Below are 17,686 nucleotides of genomic sequence, written 5' to 3'. Positions count from 1 at the left end.
AGAAACTGGGTTGTTAGTCCTGTAGGATTTCCCACATTTTAAATTTGGGTGATTTTATCCTGGTGGTATCATTCAATATATTCCTCTTTACCCTGAAATTTCTTGTAAGCTGATAGAGCTACAGAATGGATTGGGTTTGGATTCAGTCTTTTTGGCAAGAATACTTCATAATGGTACTAGATACCTCTATTGCTTCACATTAGGAAGCACATAACATCTGTGTGTTCAGTTTGAGTGAAGATCAGTGGGTTTAGGTGCTATCAGTCTTATCCTTTTCATAATTATAGTAATAATGTTAATAGTTATTACAAAAAATAATTATTACTATTATAGTCTATTAAATCAGCAACTCTTTATCTTCCCTGAAATATAGTCCAAATAGGAATGGCAGGAAAAATGCTAGATTTTCCCTCTTTTTATTTGTCAATTTTCAGAATAATGAGTTAAAGTAACTGATAGCCTTTTAAAAAATATGTTAATATCTGGGAGGCCGAGGCAGGTGGATTGCTCAAGGTCAGGAGTTCGAAACCAGCCTGAGCAAGAGTGAGACCCCGTCTCTACTATAAATAGAAAGAAATGAATTGGCCAACTAAGCATATATATATATAAAATTAGCCGGGCATGGTGGCGTATACCTGTAGGCCCAGCTACTTGGGAGGCTGAGGCAGAAGTATTGCTTGAGCCCAGGAGTTCGAGGTTGCTGTGAGCTAAGCTGATGCCACGGCACTCTAGCTAGGACAAGAAAAGTGAGACTCTGTCTCAAAAAAAAAAAAAAAAAATATATATATATATATATAAAAATAGATGTTTGTATTCGATATGTTTTGATCTATTACAGTCATTCCTTTTTACTTCAAAACTGTCCCATCTTTAGTGGATGCCCCTTCAAGTTTGACATGACCCTAGTATAATCTTTGATAACTCCTTGCTTTCAGGCAGGTCAGGATATCCCCGGTTCATTTACTTCTTCAGACTTGGAATCTCATCTATTTCTCCAAGGAACCCTGGTTTCTTTTAGTAGAAATCAGGAACTAAAAGTATTCATTGTTATTGGACTATCATTGCCTCTAGGCCTTTTCCATGAACAGGGTTGATAAGTATGTATTTTTTTGAAAAGAGAAAGAAATTAAATGTTCCTATCAATAATATATCTACTTCAAATTAAAGATGTTAAAGGGTTTTTATTTAACGTTTTTGGTTTTATAATGATCTCTATTTTTTTTTTTTTTTTTTTGAGACAGGGTCTCGCTTTGTTGCCCAGGCTAGAGTGAGTGCTGTGGCATCAGCCTAGCTCACAGCAACCTCAAACTCCTGGGCTCAAGCATTCCTCCTGCCTCAGCCTCCCGAGTAGCTGGGACTACAGGCATGCACCACCGTGCCCAGCTAATTTTTTCTCTATATATTAGTTGGCCAATTAATTTCTTTCTATTTATAGTAGAGACAGGGTCTCGCTCTTGCTCAGGCTGATTTCAAACTCCTGACCTCGAGCAATCTGCCTGCCTCAGCCTCCCAGAGTGCTAGGATTACAGGCGTGAGCCACCACACCCAGCCCCAATAGTGATCTCTTTTTAGGCTGAAAATCTTGGTTCTTAATAGCTAACATAATTATTTTCTTTAACCTACATTAAAAATAGCTCTAAAATAACTAACTACATAAAACAGCAAGGATGCAGTTTAAGTTATTTCTGTGTTTCTTTCATATCCTTAGGTTATATAATTCCAGGGATGTTTGCTCAGAATGTCTTTTAAAATTTACTTTTGTACTGTGTGGTTATGCCAAACTTTATAGATTCAAGTTACTTTCCGTTTATTTCAAATTTTAGAGGTTGTTTTTATTTAATAGATTTTGTTTTTTAATATTTAAAAATTTATATAGTGTCCCAAAGTAAAAACTGTAAAACATGATACATCAAAGTATCTATCTGCCAGCTTTATCCCTTCCCCCCATTTTCCACCGCCAGGTAACCATCTATATTAGTAAAAACTAATACTGAGCTTTATCCTTCCATTATTTCCATTTGAAAATATAAGTAAATATACATTTTTAAAATGTATTCTCCCTCCTAAATTTCTACATAAGATATAATACTATACATACTCTTCTGTACCTTGCTTTTTTTACTTAACAATAATGTTAAGTAAATGTTCTGGAGATCTCTCCATAGCAATATATTGGTATCTTTTTCATTTCATTTTACAGCTGAACAGTACTCTGTAATATGGTTGTAACGTATTTTATTCAACCAGGCTCCTCCATATTGATGGACATTTGGATTGTTTCCAATCTTCAGTTATTATAAATAGTACTAAAATGAATAGGCATGTGAGTACCCTAAAGTGGAGTTCCTAGATCAAAGGGTAAAATGCATGTTAGTTTTGCTTCAGCAAAAATTTCTTATTGATGGTGTTGAAGAATTGACACGGAAGCAGAGTTTCTCTTTCCTCTTATGAATAAATTATTTCAATAGATACATAATTGACCACCTACTACATGCCTGGTATTGTTCTAGTTGCTGGGCATACAACAAGAGGTTCTGTAGAACTTCATGGAGCACAGACATAAATAAACTAAGTTAATTTCAGATTTTGTTAAGTGCTATGAAGGAAGAAAGTGAGTTGATATGAAAGTAACTGAAGAGGACTCACTTTAGATAGAATGGTCAGAGGGGGCCTCTCTGAAGAGGTGACATTTGAGCTGAGACATGAAGGTTAAAAATGATTAACACTGCCATTTATTGACTTTCCTATTAGATGTTAGGTATTATAAAAGATTTTCATCCGTTGCCTTATTTAATCTCACAATAGGCTTCAAAGCCTATTTTATAATTCCCAAAAAACAGATAAGAAAACTCGTGCTCAGAAAAGTAAATTACTTGCTCATGGTCTTAAAGTTTGGAAATGGGGGCTAAGATTTGAATCAAATCTAGATCTAACTCTGAAACCAGATAAAATAATCTCTTTTCAACGTATTACATTGCCTCTCTTAACCAGGAAGAAAGAAAGCAGAGAATATGAGTTAATATAGTAAATGATTTAGTCTCTTGTTTTAACCTAGCAAAAATATATATTTTATTTTTTCTTTTAAAATATTTCTCGTCTTTATCTCTTAATGGTTACAAATTCAAAATATATAATATGCTTGTTTTATTTGGGAATATTTGTTGAACAAGAAAATAGAGAAATACACCTTTTTGTCCAAGCTAAATAAAGCAGTTTGAATATTGTTTTGATTGTTTTTTATTTAATGCTGGTTCTATCTTTAAAATACCATAGCAAAAATATCCCTCACTTATTTCTTGCCTTTTATAATGATTTACCTTTTAAGTATCCCATTTATTTATTTATTTCACAAATATTTGTTAAAATCTGTATGCAAGGTACTTTACAAGTGCCTGTTGAATTAACTTTAGTAAATGTAATAGCCAAAACATTGTTCGGGGTTCTATAAATAGCTATAAAATTAATCTTAGGGGGAAATTTTTTTCTTGTACCAGTACTTATTGAGCACTTAAATATATTACCTTCTTTAAAAGATAGAAACTGGTCCCCATTTTACAGAGAAAGGAATGGAGGCACAGCTAGCCTGCATAATTTATCTGAGACTACCATCTAATAAATGGTAGATTTAGACCTAAGGTTTAAATGCTGTGCAATCATAGGTTTTCTATCATAAGTATTAAAAAGTTCATAACAAACAGCAAAAAAATAGTTTATAGGGAACTATTATTAAATTCTTCCTCATATTTTAAATTAAATCCATATTATCATCCAATGAACCATACATGAAGATTCATGACATTTTCTTTTGTGTCTTAAACTAAAACTACCTGCAGTTAAAACTCAGATTCTAATTTTACAAACAAGGCTACCTCTAACAATATTAAAATGAAATGATATTATTTCCTGGCTTAAAGAAAAATTTTCCAATAACCATGGGAATGTTTGTGGTATGAAGACAGCATCTTAAATCTCTATGCAAGTCATACACAAAGTGTTATTGCGATGAAAAAATAGTGGCGTGAATAATACCTGCTCACAGCCCAAGACACTTGATGTATCTCAGGCCTCAGTGTTTGTTGGATTTTACAATTTCATGAGCAAGATTTGTATTTTTTTAAAAGTTCTATATTTCTATGTCTTCCACTTGATGTCAAATCTGTATTCTTAGGTTGTGGGGTTCCATTAAAAAATAAATAAATAATTGCAGTCCCTCCTCCTTCCACCTCCTTTCCCCCCATACTCATTTTGTATAATATGGTAATGATATCACCGTAGCAGTAATTACGGGTCATCTTCATTTCTTTCATCTCTGCCTGTTCTGATGGCTTCATTCCTTTGACGGAAAAGATTTGGCTCTGGGTGCTATGATTATTTTGTTAAGCGTTATTCGAATAGACAGGAGTGAGAGAAATTAATCAATCCAAATGCAATTAGCATCATGTTTAACCCAGTGATGGACGTCTCAAGGTGAAACAGCCAGGGGAGTTTCAGACATTATTATTCAATCCAGTGGTTCTTATCTAAATTATAATCAAGAGAGGTTTTTATTGGCTTCTCAGTGTAAAGATGTAACTCTTTCCCTACCCTGGGGGTCAAGAAGGCTGGGCCTTCATCTTCCCTAGATTTTAGCTACTGCCAGCATCTTAAAGCAGGAACATTGTTTTAATATCCTAGTCATTTGAAATTATCTATACAGTGAATTTGGGTTGATTTTCCTGAGAGTAGAATGTAGCCTATGAATTAAGTTACTCTGGCTAACTTGTAGCAAAATATTTTGTGTACTGATCAAGTCACTTTGACTAGTTGTTGTTCTGTCTTAACCTTACATGATAGATTATTATTACTGTTCTCACGTTATGGATGAGGATATTAAGACTGTGTGAAGCTACTGGCCTTTGGTTATAATAAGTGTTTGACCAGGATCTATTACTATGTAAGGACCCTGAAGCATGAATGTTCTGCACAAATTTATGAGTATTTAATAAAAGTTCTAATCCGCAGAGTATTAATCTATTGCTTTGACTTCATTGCCTTTCACTCAAATGAGTTTCACCCTTGAAAAGGGAACCAAGTGAAACTATGAAATAGGCCTGTGAGGCCCCTGGAAAAGTAAACAAAATACAAATAGAAAGTTGTTAACTCTCATTTCTTGAACACTAATTTGGCGGGGTTTGTTGCTGTTTTGGTTCATTTTTGGTAGGAAGATGATGATAAGAAAGGTAGCATTTTTGAAATCTAGACTTGTTTTGCTCTTAAAAGAAGGCAGGGCAAAGAGTTGATGGAGAAACAGTCTTTCACCTGAATATAACATTTTTCAAATGCCTGACAATTAAGATTCTTCTACTTCTGCCTTCAATCTTCAGGCATCATGGTTGACACTTCCCGTATTTTATGTTCCTGCTTGATGTTTTATATTCTGAAAATAAATCTGTTGGCTGGATATTTCTGTCCCTTTTTTTCTGTTATGAAAAGCCATTAAAATTATTCTCCATATTGGAACTGTCCAGATTTGTTTACCTGCACATTGAGTCCTGGATTTTCTTTTTCCCATTACTTCTTGGATAAAACATTCTCTGCAAATGACCCTTACTGTGAATTGAAGGAAAAAATTAAATATAAAATTGTCTATTTTTGAAGTCACTGGAGGAAACATTGTTCTTAGCCATCCCACCCTTTTGGAAGAAAAAGTCCTATTAGAATACCAAAACCCCGAATAGAAAGAGAATCTGGAAAGTGTGCTCCCAAAAATACTTTTTTGAGAATTCCAAGGATGAGAATTTGATAGTTTGTGATAATTTGATCATAGATGTAGCATCCAGACTGTTCTTTTCTCAGATGTATAGTATTTCAGTCTCCTTTTTGAAATGCTTATTATGCCTAAAGAACCTTAGGCAAAAGCCTCAAGGCTGTTCTGCTGACCTTCAAATGCTACTTTTATATATTTTAGAAAAGAGTAAGATTTACATGAGTTCTCACTTGTGTGCACTTTCCCACAAGAGCTGATTGAGAATGGTCAGCAGACCTTATTATAGTTACACCACCTGCTGGTCCTAATGGAATGAAGCTTCACCCAATGACACAATGCTTATTACTTCACAGCTATTTCTGTTCTTGACAGTGGTAGCAGCGCCAGATGCTCTCATATTAGAGGCATTAAAAAGTGCTTAGTCCTTGGCTTGAATTATTGATTGCTTGGTGATACTTTTCATGCAGAGATCTGACACTGAACTGGATTCTGGTGAAGACTCTCAGTCTGGCGACTACCCTGGAGCTGCTCTGCTGTACGCCAGCTCTGTGTCATAGTGACAGAGACCAAAATCGGCATTATAGATCACTTTGGTTTCCTTTTGTTCTCTTCTAATTCACCACAATACCTGTTAACAGCTACCTACATCTAAATGGCAACGTGAAAAGAATCTCTTTCTGCCATAAAACACGTCTTTGAATATCCAGTACATAGTAGGTACTCCATGACTTCACTATTCATCCACCTCCATCATGCTTCTCTTCTGCACAGCACACACCAATGGCTGACCAGTAGATCCCTCTTGTCATAGCTATTAGAATGCATTCAAGCTTTCAAGCAACAAAAAAGTAATTTTCTTTTAATTTTTATCTTTTAGAGATGTTCAAATCTCTTGCCCTGGCTGGAGTGCAGTGGTGCAATTATAGCTCACTGCAGCCTCAAACTCCTGGGCTCAAACGATCCTCGTGCCTCAGTCTCCCAAGTAGCTAGGACCACAGGCATGCACTGCCATGCCCAGCTAATTTTTCTTTCTTTCTTTTTTTTTTTTTTTTAAGAGATGGGGTTCTCTCTATGTTGCCCAAGCTAGTCATGAACTCCTGATCTCAAGTGATCCTCCCCCTACCCTCTCAAAGTACTGGGATTACAGGCATGAGTCACTGTACCCAGCCCAGAAAAGTAATTTTTAAAGAAGAATAAAAAACATAATTATAACAAACAGCATCATTTCTACAAAACATCTTCTATGAAGCTAATTAACCAAATAGCCTTTTAGTATATTGATTTAAACTAAACTAGGATTTCGTGTGTTCCTTTGTTAGAAGTGTCTGCTAGTATAAGGAAGATAGCTGCCTCTACATAATATCCAATATTACTCCAGCAGGGCTTAATCTGCCAGAGTAGATGTGTTACACAGATGCAAGTCAGTCATGTTACCATTTGTTTTACATTTGAAGATCTTTTAAAAAATAAATAGGTAGGCCTCATTTTGCCACTCCTGGTGCTGTATGTGCACTTAACTTGGTGCAGACCTGGTACTTTTTTTAAGCAGCAGCTAAGGAGACTCCAAAGCTCACCATGGCTGGCAGAAAGGCCAAGGAAGGAGTCAAGACTGAGAACAATGGTTATATTAATCTGAAGATGGCAGGGCAGGATAGTTCTATGATGCAGTTTAAGTTCAACAGGCATATACCACTTAATAAATTAATGAAAGCCTATTATGAACAACAGAGTTTATCAGTGAAGCAGGTCAGATTCCAATTTGATGGGCAGCCAATTAATGAGGCAGACATACCTGCACAATTGGAAGTAGAGTTTGAAGATACAATTGATATGTTCCAGCAGCAGACAGGAGGTGTCTACAAAGGGAACCTGCTATTCATTCCAGAACTCCATTCCCACAGGCCAAGTATACCTTCTCAGTTAGAGAACTACAACTTGGTTGTACTATATCCTGACTGCCACCATATGGATTTCTCTCTTCTTCATTTACCCCATCCTCATTCCTTTATTGTGCAGAGTAGCATTTGTACAGGAGCACATTGCCTTTTTCTTTTTAATGGCCAGTTATATGCTTTGATAAACATCAGATGGAGATGGGATAGGGGAAAAATACCGATTCTGTGAACATAACCCCTTTCTCCATTGATGGCATGTTCATTCAGCTCTTATCATTGTATTTCATTAAGTTATTTTGCTCTCACCACTTAACAAAAATCAACAACAAAAAAATCCTTGCATACCATGTTCAATTTTAATGTTTTTCATTTATCATTTTAAAACCAAGGGCAATTTTATAACTTTTGTGTACGTGTTACATATAGGGCAATATACTTTAAGTAGGGATAGATTACTCTAAAAGAAATGAATCTTAAATAGTTTTCCCATTAAGCATTCTGTTGCTTAAATAAACTTTTTGTTTGAAATGAAAGAGTTATGCACTAGCTTGCATTTACTGAATCCTATGTGACCTTTTTATTAATCCCACCTGGAACAGATGAGGAACCTGAAGCTCAGAAAGATAACTTGGTAACTTGCCTGTGGTGGTCCAGGATCAGTGTAGGAGCTGATGTTCAAATCCAAGTGTGTCCAATCCTAGATGTCCTATTCTTTTCACAATGTTATGTTGTCTCCTTTATTTCCTGGACACTCATGTTAGAGTCCCCTAAAAACAGCCTGTTGTTGCTCTTCTGGATGTGAGAAAACCAGTGGAAAGTAACTCTTCTTCACTCACAAGTGTATTTAATTATATTGAGGCACAGAAATATTTAAAGTAGTTTGCACTGGAATTGAAAACCAAACATTATGAGTTTCTTCCATTTCATTAAAAAGTTATTTAATCTTTGTATTGTTCCCCACATAAAAACTGAGCAGAATTTTATCAGGCAATTGCCTCAAAGTTATAATCTAGAAAATCTTTCTGTAATAAAACCCATATGTCATTGGCGAAAGGTGCAAAGCCCTGGCAGAGAGGGCTGGTCTCGAGAGAGATTCTGCACCCAATCTCGTTAACCAGGGTGGCTCTGATAATCCCTCATCCCCTCACCAGTGAGAAATCAATCTGTACCACTGAATCTTTTTCAACCAGCCACCGGAAAATTTACTGCAGAGAAGGCAGTTTGGGGATAGTCATTGTGGAAAGGGAGCCAGAGGCAAGGCTAAATGTAGGATGGAGGAATTGGAGAGTCTAAAGAAGAGATTGTATTAAACCACACACTACCTTCAGAGAAAGCAGGATGGAGCCCTCCTTTCAGCCCTGACCTCTCTAAGTATACCCAGGTATTTACAGCTGCCATGAACCTGACAGCCCTAGAGAAACTACAAAGAGGGCTCTAGAAACAGTGTAAAACCGGAAGTTGATTGTAGTTTATCCTTTTGCTCCCTTTCAATGTGTACGAGTAGTCTCCTCTCCACACACTCTGCAGCAATTCACGTATTAACCCTATGGTAACAGTCTCAGTTGTGACTTTTTCAATTTGTGATCTAAACACAGCATAGGAGGACCTATAAGTCATGACTTAACATGAGGATCATGCTTCCTTTCTGCACAACATACACCATGGTGGTTGATGACCAGTGGATCCCTCTTGGCATAGTTACTAGAATGGTAGTGGTGTTGAACCTTGTAATCCTAGAAAATAAATCCAGAATCAGAAAATAATTAACATATCTCACTGACTAGATAAAACTCTCTAGAGCAATCTTGTCCCTAGAATTGTTTTCTACATAACACATTGTGGGGAAAAAAGAACCAAGAGAGGGGAGGAACTGGAAGTGCTGAAGAACATGTAATCTTACCCTGGCCATTTATTCTAGAATTACACCAAGCTGTAACTGTTGGGAAGAAGAAGGGACAGAGCTAGGCATGGGAAATAGAAATATCTTCCTCTCTTCTATAAGTAGGCAGTAGCCATCTCTAAGATTTTTTCCCCAAGGAGATTTGAAACCCTTTGTGGGAGTTTTTTAGTAAAATATATTTATATATAAAACCCTACTGAAATGTGTGTGTGTAGATGAGGAATACAGAATAGTAGCAGAAGGCTGTCTCCCTACTCCTAATGGGATTTTGTAGCAGCATGTGCGAGTTTGTTTCAGAAGTCAAAAATGAACAGATGTTGGTATAAATTACCTCTGTGTCTGATGTCTTGCAAATTAAAAGCGCGGTTGGCATCGCTAAACAATTTCACTAGGTTTGGGGGGGTGACGTTAGCAGGCAATGATTACTGTAGCAGGTCGGTAAGAATCTTCACACTGCAGCAGAGCAGGAGAGCAAGGGTAAAGAAATGGCGAATAAAATAAGGGCTATATGAATTAATCAGAGATGTTAACATCTCTGATGACAAGTGAACAGGAGGGCACGTGCTCTGGAGCAGCCCCTGACCCACAGCAATTTCTCTGTGCACAAAAAGGGGTTGGTGCTTAGGATCTGATTTATAGGGCACAGCCCTCTTTTAGGGAGCAGCTGTGTCACACATTCGTATATCTCCTATATGGGACTGGCGAGTAGGGAAACTTTCTCCCCTCCCATGTAGGAGATGATGTCTTTTGAATTACTTCTACTTTTACGGTGGTTTCCTGCAGCTCTGTGTACTTGGATTAGGTTGAAGGGGGAGGAATGATTGAGTGGAAAAGGGGTTGTTAAAAAGGATTGGTTAAATTCAAGGAGAGCTTGCCACTGGAGAAACTTCAGAATATCCATTTATTTTTCCTTTTAAACCCTTTTTATCTCTTAAATAGTTTGAGTCTTTAAAAATTCTAAGTCTTAAAATATTGGTTATTCTCCCATTTAGGAAACAATAAGTAATTGGTTGGTCTGAAGGGCAACACAGAAATCATTAGTGAGATCAGTGCAGTGCTCTAGGCCAAGGGCTTTTAGAACAATGACCTGTTCTCCCCAGCAGAGGTTTGTATCACCCATGCCTGGTTTCCAGAGCACCTGCTTCTAACCATGTTGCAGGATCATCTGTTACCTATTTAAAGTCCTTAATAAGCACTCAGAGTAGACAGATAACCCATCCAGTAGAAATAAATAAATGAGACCCACTTCACTCAAAAGCATAAGTAAACTTTTTTGCCCTAAGGCTGAGGGAAAAGATTCCAAGGGATGGGGTTTTTGAGATTGCAAGTCTCCATTATCACCATTTATTCATTCACTCAGAAATTACTGAGTATGGCTCACGCCTGTAATCCTAGCACTCTGGGAGGCCGAAGTGGGCGGATTGCTTGAGGTCAGGAGTTCGAAACCAGCCTGAGCGAGACCCCCGTCTCTACTAAAAATAGAAAGAAATTAATTGACCAACTAAAAGTATATATACAAAAAATTAGCCGGGCATGGTGGTGCATGCCTGTAGTCCCAGCTACTCGGGAGGCTGAGGCAGGAGGATCGCTTGAGCCCAGGACTTTGAGGTTGCTGTGAGCTAGGCTGACGCCATGGCACTCACTCTAGCCTGGGCAACAAAAGTGAGACTCTGTCTCAAAAAAAAAAAAAAAAGAAAGTACTGAGTACAAGCTGGGACAATGGCTCTTGCTATAATCCCAATACTTTGGGAGGCCGTGGCAGGAAGATCAGTTGAGGCCAGAAGTTCAAGACCAGCCTGGGCAACATAACGAGACTACATCTCTCCAAAAAAGTTTTTAAATAGCCGAGTGTATTGACATGCACCTGTAGTCCTAGCTACTCAGGAGACTAAGGCAGGAGGGTTACTTGAGCCCAGAAATTTGAGGCTATGTTGAACTATGATCACATTACTGCACTCCAGCTTGGGTGACAGAGCAAGACCCTGTTTCCAAAAAAAAAAAAAGTACCGAGTGTAAGAGTAAGAGAACTTAATTACTTACACACTTCTGAAAAGTGTTGTGTTAGTGAGTACTATTATACCAAGCATGTTAATTATTGTTTATATACAAAAGAAAAATAGGGCAGATGGCATTAACATGCTACCTGTTAAAGATGAAGAAACTGAGGCTCAGAAATCTTACCCAGCCCAACATTTCACCCAGCTAAGTACTAGAGCTGGAACTTAACTGAGTTCAAATCCTGTGTTCTCTGGAAAAAGTCCATGCTGCCTCCTATGGCCAAGAAAGTACTTGATTGGATTTCCTCTAGAGTATTTAGTCCTTGACCCCAATCTCTCCATTAACTTGGCATTACTACCATCAAGAGAAATGATTTTTCTTGCAAATAAGCAAAGTACATTAAAAAGGATGCTCACAATGTAGAGAATGGAGCACTGAGAGCCACTAACTAGTTTTATTATTTGTCTATGGAAGGGAAGGAAATTAAAATTTATTGTATTCCTACTTGGTTCTAGTTCTTGTATATATTATCATGCATCTAACCAACATTAATTCAGCAAATACTAAACAATCTCTGCCCTCAGTTCTTACATTTTAGTGGTGGAAGACAAACACATAAACAAGTAATCGCATGCAAATCTTATAGGAACTTTGAGTGTACAGGGTTTGGTATAAAACCACAGTAGAAGGAATGGTCAGTTTGATTTGGGCCAGGGCAGGGTCATGGGCACATGAGGCAAGATCCAGCACTAGGGCTTCTACTCCTAGTTAATGGAATTTCCTTTCCTTTTGTTGGAGCTCAGGAACTAGTGAAAGATAGGGGATGTATAGCTTAAAGTTACTAAAAGCCTCACTGTGGTGACAGAGTTTGTATCATTTCTTCATTATACAAGTAAACAAGGAATTGCTAAACTTAGATTGGGATAGAGGGGAGTGGGAGCTCATTTGAGTACCATTTGCTCTGAGCGCGGGAAAGGCAACAAGGAGACTAGGGGCAAAGGGCCTTCTCATTCCTTGAAGGTGCCTCCCTGGCTACCTCACTTCTTTGGTCAGGATGGAGACATGTTCTTGGGAGGCCAACAGCCTGCTTTGTTCCCACCTCATGGTTCCAGAAGACGTCTGGCTCTCAGGCCCAGCCATCAGAAACTTTCTGCACTGTTAAATCCATTTAAGAGATCTGAAAAGATGACCCTGTGGGATGGGATAAAGGGGGTGTTATACTACCTATGCATTTTGAGGATTTGCTTGACAGAGCTAAGTCAGGGGGCTTCTGGATGGCACTTGTAATTGAGAAATGTTTTACTTTCATTTTGGAGCCTATATGTAGGAAAGTAGCTGTATAAACCCACTTGTAACTACAGCATTCAAAGATTGATGGTGCTGAAAGTCAGAGAAAGACACATAAACCTTGCCTGGCTATATTAAATATCTAAGGACTGACAATGCCAAGAGAGAGAAGACCAAAGCTCTATAAACCCTACTTTATTACACCATCCACAGATGAACTGCACTGAGGGAATATAAACCCTGTTATATTACAGTATCCAGGGACTAGCACTACTGAGAGATAGGGGAAATGATCTCTAATTTCGATTTGAGATTATAAATGTCCAGAGACCAACAACCCAGAGAAGACTCTAATCTTGGTTGAATTTTAGCCCCCTAGAGCAAACCCCCTGAGATGGTGAACATGAGTATTAGATTCTTGAGAGAGAGAGAGGTTTTTGGGGAATTCCCTGGTGATTTTTTTTAAAGGTGGATGATACAGTCTTCCCCAGTTGGCCTGTATAGCAATTGCCAACTTCAGAATAGCTCTGTACAGTTTTAGTTGTCAATAGTAGTTTGTTTTTCCCCTTTTTAGGAAGTTTGTGTGATTGAATCTGTCGTGGTAGCAACTTGATATACAATTTAAATCATTCTGCATTTTTTAAATTAAATCTTCCTGTGATCCTTTTTCCAGATTTTAGATTTTCACTTATCTTTTGTTTGCTTTGTGATTCCAGCCAGAGAGATGACACGGGGGAAATTCCTCAACATTCTAGAGAAGCCCAAGAAGTAGCAGCTGTTTGTGGACAGGATGTCCTGGGAACTGTAACCAAGCTCCCTTCCCAGTGCAGCTCTGACGATGCACAACTCACTGCTTCCTCAGGAGAGGCCAAGGGTGTACCTCCAGGACTGCCCCGCTCCCCTCGTCCTGGTACTCTGCACCTCTGAGGACACTCGGCAGCAAGAGAAGAATCTGCTCTACCCAAGGATCATTGCAGTTATTCAGTCAGCTTCCACACTTTGACCTTCTTAGCCTCGGATATTGGTAACACCAGAGGGCATATCATTCTTAAAGATCAAAGTCCTGCTTTATCATTTCCGGAAGTGATTCAGGAGCCTTGGGATCTTACAGTTGATTTGATTCAGTGATGGCAAAGTCATTTGTGACATTTTGATTGAATGGGTTCATTTGAGTTGTACTTGATCTCTGAGGAAGTATTTATGATGCGAGGAGACCAGATTCTGGATCAGACCATGCAGCCTGACCTATGAACTCTCCAGTATATACTAGGTTCCAAGAATCCCCAGCTGGAGAAACCAGAATCTGCTCAAAATGTACACCTGCTTTTTAAACTCTGCGCCTCTCATGATAGTCCCATTCCCCAATGCCTTCCATCCCCACCTCCCAGCCCCACCTTCCAGTTCTGACTCCAGGCAAGGGGATCTCCGAGTAGTGATTTCCTTCTGGAATGAGCTTGTGTAGTAAAAGGCCCATGAAGGTTGCATTGGGTTCTAGACCAAGACCAATCTGAAGGTGACAGAAAGGATTTTTAAGTTCTAGTTAATGTTACAGATTCAAGCAAGAAAGTCAGTATGGCCTGAAAGATAGCAGAACGGGGTGGCTCATGGCAGTTCCCATTTGGTTGAAAACTAGAGGCTGAAATTGACCTTAAAGGAACATGCTATGGGATGTGGCAGTGTTTTGTCCCTTCTTACAGCACATATCAGGTACTTCACCTGTATAACAGAAACACACATACACACACACACATAAGAAAGAGAAAGAGAATTTCCTGACTTAAATACAACTCTCATGGAGTTCTTCACCAGTTATCCTTCTCTGTGTTAAAACCTGAAAATCTAGCCCATGGATAAAATAGATTATACATGTTCTCCATATTTGTTTTATAAGCCAGCCCCCAGCATCTGATGTTTTAAGAAGTACATGGAGTTTTCTAAACTTTGTGAAAAGAATATCCCTGTGACAATAGTCTGATGGTGTTTGGACACAAGAAAAGTTGTGGTCAAGTGTTTGGTCTTAAGTGTCTGTGCTAGACCACAGCACTCTTAAATTTAACAGCTGGTCCATTAACCATTTTCTGACATTTGTGCCTTGTTCCCATGCTAGAATTAATGTTGGATCTTTCTCTCATTTGTGCCATGCAGTTTTACTTATTGAAAGAGAAAAATTGAACACCAGACACGGAAGATGAGTATGAGAAGCAAAACATTCTGCTGGGTGCTACATAGAAGGTTAGGTTGGAAAGTGTTTGATTTTAAGTTAAGCTTACTATTGACATTTCCTTATCTCATTAAACACGGTTGAAGTGGGTGTGTGTGCGTGTGGCCAAAAACAGTGCCATAATGTACAATTCTTCCTTTGCTTTGTTTTTGAGAGTTGATGGCATCAGGCACTTTCAAATGTTTGGGGAAACTGATTGGGATACCTCCCCCAAACCAACTCAATTCTGTAACCAGAAGCCAGGTAGTTGGTTTTCTGGTCTGCTTTGTCCTCCTCCTTTTATTGTCATCTTATTCACCAGCACTTAATGTAAAGTAGATGTTTTAGAATTGCAGTATTTATTGGTTTTGTATTTGTTGTCCTTAGAAATGTTAATGATGTATTTTTATATTAATATAAATTTATGTACAGTGTGTATGTGTATGTATTTCAGGATTTAGAGGATTGTACTTTGTGTGTGATGGTTTCTATGTCTTCATAATAAATGTCCCTTTTATAGGAGGGTGAGTTTTTCCTCAAAGGGCTGAGTTGCATATGTAAAGCAAAGAGCTCATCAGAAGTACATATGACAAATAACCCCACTATCTTCCACCTTAATATCTTAGTGAATTGTTTGGGGCTTTATAGTCATCTTGATCACTCAGCTTCCAGTCTATCCTACCAGCCATCCTGCTCATTACTGCTCAATTCCCTAAAGTAGTAGTTAGAAACCTACCTATATTCCCTCCCCACATCTCCTAATAAAGCCTGGATCTATTGACCTGGCATTTTAGGACTTTCTACATGTAATCCTAATAGTTTATTTATTTATTTATTTTTAATTTTTGTTGTTGTTGAGACAGAGTCTCACTCTGTTGCCTAGGCTAGAGTGCTGTGGCATCAGCCTAGCTCACAGCGACCTCAAACTCCTGGGCTCAAGTGATCCTTCTGCCTCAGCTGAGTAGTTGAGAATACAGGCATGCACCACCATGCCCAGCTAAGTTTTTCTATGTATTTTAGTTGGCCAATTAATTTCTTTCTATTTTTAGTAGAGATGGGGTCTCGCTCTTGCTCAGGCTGGTTTCAAACTCCTGACCTTGAGTGATCCTCCCGCCTCAGCCTCCCAGAGTGCTAGAATTACAGGTGTGAGCCATTGCGCCCGGCCAATCCTAATAGTTTAGTTTCCTTCCTCTCCCATATATGAAGTCTCTGTTCCCATTAATCTGAACAGTTCCCAGTCAGTTCCTCACTTAAGTGCCTTTGCTCATGCCATTGAGTTCCTAGAGAGTCTTGCATCCCTTTTGTACCTATCAAACCTACTCTGCCTATGTAAGCCCCAGTGATCCAGCTCTAAGTGATCCTTCCCCCTGCATTCTTACAACATTCATGTATACCATCCCTGTGACTCTTACCACACTCTACCTTGTATTTAAGTGATCTGAGTGTATGTCTTACTGCCTTCTAAATTATAAGCTCCTCAATGTTATAGCTGTCTCCTACACATCTAGTTCTTCAGTGTCATCTTTGACCTGGGGTTCAAAACCTATTTGTGAACTTTCAATTATACATGATGAATTGAAAACAGGTATTTCTCTGCCACCTACTAAATCCCTTAATGTGAGTTTCAAACATGTTCAAGAACTAGAGAAGTTCTGCTACTGCTATCACCTGTGATAGTTTACCTGCTCTAGACCAGAGAATGCCCTTTTAGAGAAAGCATTCCATTTTAAGGAAAGTACATTGCTTACCATCATTGGCCCATCTTTTATTTCAAAGAAAACATCTGGGTGAGAACAGTATATTTTTGTGATCTAGAAAAGCATGGCTGATTGACTAAACAGGGACAGCATTATAAATGTCCTACTGTACGTCTTTAGAGATTATTTTTCTAATAAATAATTATTTGCCAAAAGATTGTTTTCCCCTTTCTCTTTCTCATTCCAAATGCTATCCTGTAATGCATCTGTTGGCTGTGAGGAGCATCATCCTGAAAAACATAGCATTGGAGCCTTAATCCTTTTTAAAGTTTTTTCTTACTGGTATTCTCATTGCTTCTTGCTCTCTTTGGTCTCTCATATTTTAGGCATCTGATGATTTTCTTGGCTTTCCTTCTATAGTTAGAGCACTTAAAGTTCACAGGATGTTAATTATGTTGATGTTGAAATGCCATCATTAATTGTTCTTTATCTTTTTGTTACCCATTTGTCACATTTTTTATTTTTTTTATTTTTTTTTTTATTTTTTTTTTTTTTTGAGACAGAGTCTCACTTGTTGACCAGGCTAGAGTGAGTGCCGTGGCGTCAGCCTAGCTCACAGCAACCTCAAACTCCTGGGCTCAAGCAATCCTTCTGCCTCAGCCTCCCGAGTAGCTGGGACTACAGGCATGTGCCACCATGCCCGGCTCATTTTATATATATATTAGTTGGCCAATTAATTTCTTTCTCTTTATAGTAGAGACGGGGTCTTGCTCAGGCTGGTTTCGAACTCCTGACCTCGAGCAATCCGCCCGCCTCAGCCTCCCAGAGTGCTAGGATTACAGGCGTGAGCCACCGCGCCCGGCTTTGTCACATTTTTTAAATGGACACTTGCTAACTGCTCCTTGGTGTTGGTTCTCTAGCTCTTGCTTATTATAGCTCTTCTGGACTCACCCAAACCAGGGT

At 38.4% G+C, this 17,686-nt stretch overlaps 2 protein-coding genes across 3 annotated transcripts in view; both read left to right on the top strand.

Annotated features, from left to right (window-relative positions):
* The window catches only part of LIN52 (lin-52 DREAM MuvB core complex component), a 97,986-nt gene extending 83,491 nt beyond the window's left edge, over positions 1-14,495 (top strand). For both annotated transcript variants that reach the window (XM_012741902.3, XM_012741918.3), the window contains one exon: positions 13,543-14,495. Coding sequence is in view for 1 of the 2 variants with exons in the window: in XM_012741918.3 (XP_012597372.1) it covers positions 13,543-13,598 (56 nt within the window). In the remaining variant the exon portion in view is untranslated. The remainder of the gene's footprint in view (positions 1-13,542) is intronic.
* LOC105858637 (small ubiquitin-related modifier 2-like) lies at positions 1,820-11,186 on the top strand. Its single transcript, XM_076003868.1, has one exon. It carries the CDS (start codon positions 7,322-7,324, stop codon positions 7,868-7,870), a length of 549 nt encoding a protein of 182 aa, XP_075859983.1. The 5' UTR covers positions 1,820-7,321; the 3' UTR covers positions 7,871-11,186.
* Positions 14,496-17,686: the final 3,191 nt, after the last annotated feature.

The sequence above is a fragment of the Microcebus murinus genome, chromosome 6 (genome assembly GCF_040939455.1).
Source record: "Microcebus murinus isolate Inina chromosome 6, M.murinus_Inina_mat1.0, whole genome shotgun sequence".
NCBI lineage: Eukaryota > Metazoa > Chordata > Mammalia > Primates > Cheirogaleidae > Microcebus > Microcebus murinus.
The sequence above is the reverse complement of the archived record's forward strand: the minus strand, read 5'-3'. Positions and strand labels throughout refer to the sequence as shown.

What these genes read in the sequence shown, in the direction of transcription:
- LOC105858637 (XM_076003868.1), top strand. Translation starts at nt 7,322, where the DNA reads ATGGCTGGCAGAAAGGCCAAGGAAGGAGTCAAGACTGAGAACAATGGT.